Source organism: Poecilia formosa, unplaced genomic scaffold, assembly GCF_000485575.1.
Source record: "Poecilia formosa unplaced genomic scaffold, Poecilia_formosa-5.1.2 Scaffold688, whole genome shotgun sequence".
Lineage (NCBI taxonomy): Eukaryota > Metazoa > Chordata > Actinopteri > Cyprinodontiformes > Poeciliidae > Poecilia > Poecilia formosa.
The window spans coordinates 23,080-29,079 of NW_006800627.1; the positions used below are offsets into that span (position 1 = coordinate 23,080).

A 6,000-nucleotide genomic window follows, 5' to 3' on the forward strand; every position below is an offset into this window, starting at 1 on the left:
AATCTGAAACAAACTTCCAGAAAACTACAAAACTGCTGAAACACTGTAGATCAAGGCTTATTTAATGTGTATTTGCTTGACAATTTTAATGATGGAATTTGACAAAATGATTCATAATTTTGACTGTATTGTGTTTTTTTATGATGTAAAGAACTTTAACCATATTGTGGCTGAAATGTAATATAAAAAATAAACTTGACTTAAATGGGACAAAATTTTGACACTGTTCCATAAAAGTCAGATTTGTTGGAGCTGGATTCATACTGAGATTAAGTTGATTAAACTTTGTGTTGGGGTATCAGAGTAAAGGGGTATGAATACAAATTTAAGCCACAACTTCTAGAACTTTGTATTTTTTGTTTTTAATTATATTATCTACAATTAATATTTATTTTTCTGTTAATTAAATCCTAATAAAATCAATTTAAGTTTGTGTTCTAACTTGCTGTAATAATCGGTGTGGAAAATATTAGGGGAACTGAAAAAATATGACCTTCAGTGACACAATGGAGCTAAACTCGGTCAGGAACTGAGAACGCCTTGTGGTTTCAATAGAAAACAAAGATTTTTTATGCTTTCTGTAAATTCCTCACCAATCTGGAACCTTGGTGTCTGTCCTGACCTTCATTTCCAAACAAATGCATCAAGCAACAAAATTTGTGGATGAGTTTTATAGAAAACTGATTTGCTTTCAATGAACAGAAAAAAACTGATTTATTTTTAATATCTGATCTGACTATTAAAGAGAAAATAACAGATTGGGATCACTGGTGCCGTCTTGCTTTAAGTATCAGCAGGTAAATTGAGATGTTTATGAATCAGTTTGCATCGTCTTATTTCACTTAAAACTTCTCCAGAGGCAGAAAGTGAACGAGTTGAGCTTTAAATCCACTTTCAGATGTCAGGTGGAGAAACTGATCCTCAGATTGGGGGTGTGGTGAAAACAGGCACCGACTATAACAAACAGAAACATCACAGAAATGTTTTTAAACAAGACGAGCGTCTCTGATTATGATGTGGAAATAAAAACCTGCAGCTGAATCTGGAAGCAACTTCATCAGAAAACCAGGTGAGGCTGAGGAAGATAAAACCACCACACTGCAAAAACACAAAAACCTACCAACTATTTTTAGACCAGTTTCTGGTGCAAATATCTTGTACACTTGAAATAAAACTAAACTTACAACTAACTTTTCAGCAAAATACATTAGCTTGTTTTAAGTCAATAATTCCTTAATTATGAAAAAGTTCTAGTTCAACTAGTAGTTTATTTAAATTTTAACTAGACATTTTTCCCATGTTACAAGTAAAATAATTTGCCAATTGTACTAGTACTTTTTCATTTATATTAAGGAATTATTGAATGAAAACAAGCTCCGATATCTTGATGAAAAGTTACTTGTAAATTAGGTATTTTCACTTTAATCTAAACAAAATAGATTTTGTGTTTTTGCAGTGAAAAAGGAAGAGAGCCATTTGACCGTTTAGCAAGTAATTCCTCGTTGGTCAGAAATGTATGGACTGCATGTGACTAAATAGTTGAAATCCTTCTTCTGCAGACTAAAGAGATTTTAAAGAAAAATGCAACAAGCTTTCATCTTCTGCCTCCTGTCAGGTAAGGAAAGATGCCTAAAACATGTAGGATTTTGCATCTTTATAATTCCATATTTTTATTTTCCACAATAAAAATACAGTAGAAACAACAAATCCAAGAATGTTTTGGTACTATGCAACAGCTTCCTGGTTTGGATAATTCTCCTACTTTGTAAGAATACAAAACTGTAAAAGCAGAAACAAATGCATTCAGAAGCATTTGTTACACTGCAAAAACAAAAAATGTTACCAATTATTTTTGGTCCACTTTCTTGTGAAACTTGAAAAAATACAAAATGAACTTACAGATAACTTATCTGCAAAATATAAATTTTTGCATATATTTTTCTTATTTTAAATGTACTAAGGTATTTGTAGATGAAACTAGTCAAATCTTGGTAAGGTTTTGTGTTTTTTGCAGTGTGCTGAGAAGATCTACAGCTTGTTCCAACATTAAATGTTAACTGTTGGCTTTTCTTCCAGCTCTCTGTGGTGCGAAAACACTGATCCAAACTAAAGGAGGAAGCATCACAGTGAAATGCTCCTTCGCTTTGTCTGGAAGAGGGAAGTACGTCTGCAGGGATCCGTGTGAAAACGGAGATGTTCTCATTGAAACCGAAGCTACGGAGGCTCAAAATGGCCGATACAGCATCAGTTACAGAGAAGGAACCTTTCCAGCTTCTTCTACTGTTCTGTATGTGAACATCTCGCAGCTGATCCAGTCCGACTCCGGGCGCTACTGGTGCGGATTAAAAAGGCGTTTAATGATTGATTCACGCCAGGAGTTTATCGTAAATGTCACAGATGGTGAGTTTTATTTTTATTCAGGATTATTAATACCCCATTAGTTATCAAACAAATCTTTTTAAATAAATGCCAGAAAAAGGTATTCCAGTTATACCTTCATAAACATGGAGTTTATTTATCAATAAAATAACTTTAAGTGGCCAGATTGGAGTAAATGGCTTACAGCAGAACTGAGATCAAATGTCAAAATGTTGATGTTGAATGAATATAATTTCTTCCACAATAAACTGATTTTAGAGTTTTTGTTGTTGCTGAAGTGGAGTTACCATCCTGGGTTCATGAGGTTCACTGCAGCTCAACCAGCTCTTAAAATATCTCTGAAGAACAAAAAAACGGCACCATTGGCACGTCATTTACATATTAGGGACATTATAGACAGAAACAAGAATGGAGAAGTAAATTTCTGTTAAAAAAAAATCAATAAATCTGAGACAAAGCTCAGAAATTTTACATAAAAATATGAAAGTTTGAAAAAGTGAAATTTTTTTGACTTTTTCAAACCCAGAAATTTCCTTTTTTTTTTTTGCTAGAATATTTCTGAGATTCATCTCAAAATTTCAGATTTTTGACATACCTGTTTGTGCAGCAGTGTATTGATTTTTCCTCCAGTAGCATTTTCTGGCCAGTTTGAACAAATAACTGAACAATGTTCTGCAGATTCGTGGAAAATAACAAAAACATCTGTGTGGTTTTCTCAATATTCAGGGTTTTTAATTTTATGATATTCAATTTTACATCAAGGATATTTAATGATTATCTTTCACCCGTTAGCTTTATTTGTTTCTTTTCTAAAGTTTTAAAGATCACCCACAGCACCCGTCACTAAGTTTTTAATTTATGCCTCAGTATATTAGCCATAACTGTCACAGATAAATTTTTCTTCTGTTTTCACTCACAGATCTGAAGGAGCTGGAGCAGCAGACAGAGGCGAAAGGTCATGACCTGCAAAACTGAAGCTCTATGCATTAGCTTCAGCATTTAATACTTAAAGGGGACCTATTAAGTAAAATTCACATTTTACACATTTTGTATTTCCATTTCAGCTTCTACGGTTTCTAAAAACAGTCCAAGCACTTTTAAAAAACACCCAGATATTTTTGGGCAATAATTTAATATTTTTTTGGTGTCTGAAAAATGAGCCGTTTTAAAATGTGACATCACAAATCACCTTAGCCCAACCCGTTACCTAGAGCTCCAGCATGTTTGGTCAGTTGGTTTCACCGCTGTACAATGGCTGCTGGAAAAGACAGGCGTTTTGTTGTTGACTTACCATCCAGAAACTACCTGTTCTATTTATTTTGATTGGTCAGGAGCCTCCACTTCTGCTTTTCAAAGATGTAGGTTTGTATAATTGTGTATCTGTTTGCAGCCATTTTCACGTACGGGTGTAAACATTGAGTTGGGCCCAGAAGCAGTTTATTTGGATTTAAATTGACAGAACCCGAGAACAGCTCAAAACAAGCAGAACTGAGCAGACTGAAATATCATTATCTAAGAAAGATTTTTTGCGAAAAATTTTAATGAATTTGTCTCGTATAGCCCATAGAACCAACTTAACCTGTAAATTTCACATCACATCAGACACTGTAATTCCTCTCTGCCAAATAATTTAATTGCAACAAAGAGTTATCATTTCCCAAACATGTGTAGAGGATTATGACCTTTGACCTGTATTTATCTGGTGTTAAAGCAGCTGATTTTCCTTCCCTCTCATTCAGGCTACGCTCTGCCTCTGGCTTTATGTGTTCCTGCATTATTTGCTGCAACTGTGCTGCTTCTCTACAAATGGAAAACAATGAGGGAATCTGATGGTAAGCTGACATTAAAATACATTTCAGGATTTATTTAATAGAAAACACCAGGAAAAGAATGAGATGACATCTGAGCCGTGTTGCATAGGTTCGACCAGCAGGAGGCAGTCAAGCAGCAGCAGCAATAACAATAGGAGACGGAGACGCACCGAGGTGGATCAACATCCTGGTTTTTGTTTAAACTGGAGGTTAATTTTTAATTAATGATCTTAATTTGAATTTTATCCTTTTTACAGTTTTCTGCCTCAAAGTTTACAAACCGGACGCCTCCACCCGACGGTCAACAACAACTTTACTATAACCTCTGAGGCCAACTGCATTCCAGGAATTAAAATAAACGTTTTCATTAATAGATTCAAGTTCTGCACCAGTTCTGTTCACCAAAACAGCAAAAAGCCATCAGATCAGAGGAGACTGCAAACGGGTTCAGCTCTTCGGTTTGTGTCGCTAAACCTTAGCAAAGCTCAACAACTTTCTCAAAGAAAGCTTACAAACTTGATCTGTAAGCACATAATCTTGTGCTTACAAATCAAGTTTTGTAGCTTAGTGAAATGAAATGTCTGAGAAATACAGATTTGTTCATCTGCAAAAATAATTCTAATCAATGTTTGGACATTTGTAGAAGGTATCTGTGTGTCTGTAAAAAAAGAGTTTTAATTGTAATTCAGTTTTGCATCGTTTGTAAAACCTCAGACAAATACAAGAAGGAAAATCTAACTGAAAACTCCTCTGTATGCAAAGCACTTACAAAGACATCATGTCAATTCAATCAGGCATACATTCCAATTAATAATTATTAAACATTAAGTATTAAGCTCTCTTAACTTAGTAAAAAAATTAGTTCAAATTAGTAAAAACAAAAAGTTTAAATCTAAGGAAACGGATTGTATCGATTCTGACTTGCAGCGTTCATTCCTCCAGGATGCAGCCGGCATGCATGTGGCGACAGTGGAGAGGAAAAACTCCCCTTAAAAAAACAGGGCTAGTTGAGACCAAAGCACCAGACTGATGACTTTAATGGTTCAATTTTGGTAGAAAGAGAGAAAAGAGATAAATCATGCAGGTGGAAATTATTGAGTTAATTTTGATTTAGTATGCAACTAATTGATTTATTGCTAGTAGCAACAGGCTTATATGTGTTTGTGTATTAATGAATGTAGAACTGTTATTGTACATGTATGTGATTACATACATGTATGTAATCACATACATGTGATTACACATGTATGTGATTACATGTGTAATCACATACACATGTAATGTGTATGTGATTACACATACACATTACATGTGTATGTGTATCATATGAAGGTATCATATGATACCTTCATATGATCATAAAGGTATCATATGATACCTTTATGATAAAGGTATCATAAAGGTACCTATGATACCTTTATCATAGGTATCATTATACCTATGATAAATTATCATAGGTATAATTTATTTTTGTTACACTAGAGAAATGATTTTTTTCCCTTATCTTAAACCAAAATCTGTCTCTTTAAAAGTGATGGAAAACAGAATATAGTATTTTAATACTTCATCTGTAATGTGATTTTTTTGTTTGTAAATGTAATCTGTGTTTTATTTTTAATATAAACTGAACTGAGGAAGAACAGCTGCTACATCAAGCTGCTGATGCTGTTGTGGATCACAGTAAACAAACATAAACCTGAGGTTCATACTTTCACTTTCCCACATTTCCCAGAATCTTCTGCATAAACTCATCTGGCCTTGTTGATAAGATGATGCTGTTGTGATAATGTGTTTCTTACATTCACATTTT

The 6,000-nt window shown here is 34.0% G+C and overlaps 1 protein-coding gene and 1 long non-coding RNA gene across 2 annotated transcripts; both read left to right on the forward strand.

Annotated features, from left to right (window-relative positions):
- The first annotated feature begins 1,526 nt into the window (after nt 1-1,526).
- LOC107832887 (CMRF35-like molecule 9) lies at nt 1,527-3,400 on the forward strand. The gene is made up of 3 exons (XM_016666272.1): nt 1,527-1,615; nt 2,077-2,400; nt 3,299-3,400. The coding sequence occupies exons 1-3, from the start codon at nt 1,582-1,584 to the stop codon at nt 3,352-3,354; spliced, it is 414 nt and encodes a 137-aa protein (XP_016521758.1). The 5' UTR covers nt 1,527-1,581; the 3' UTR covers nt 3,355-3,400.
- A 722-nt stretch (nt 3,401-4,122) lies between these two features.
- On the forward strand, nt 4,123-4,570 carry LOC103130889 (uncharacterized). Its single transcript, XR_001660419.1, has 3 exons — nt 4,123-4,211; nt 4,300-4,364; nt 4,448-4,570. It is a non-coding gene; the product is annotated as an uncharacterized LOC103130889 (long non-coding RNA).
- The last annotated feature ends 1,430 nt before the right edge of the window (nt 4,571-6,000 follow it).

Excerpts from the sequence above, each read along its gene's own strand:
- LOC107832887 (XM_016666272.1), top strand. The coding sequence starts at position 1,582 with ATGCAACAAGCTTTCATCTTCTGCCTCCTGTCAG. Across the intron at positions 1,616-2,076 it reads CATCTTCTGCCTCCTGTCAG|CTCTCTGTGGTGCGAAAACA; the intron begins GTAAGGAAAGAT and ends CTTTTCTTCCAG. Across the intron at positions 2,401-3,298 it reads TATCGTAAATGTCACAGATG|ATCTGAAGGAGCTGGAGCAG; the intron begins GTGAGTTTTATT and ends TTTCACTCACAG.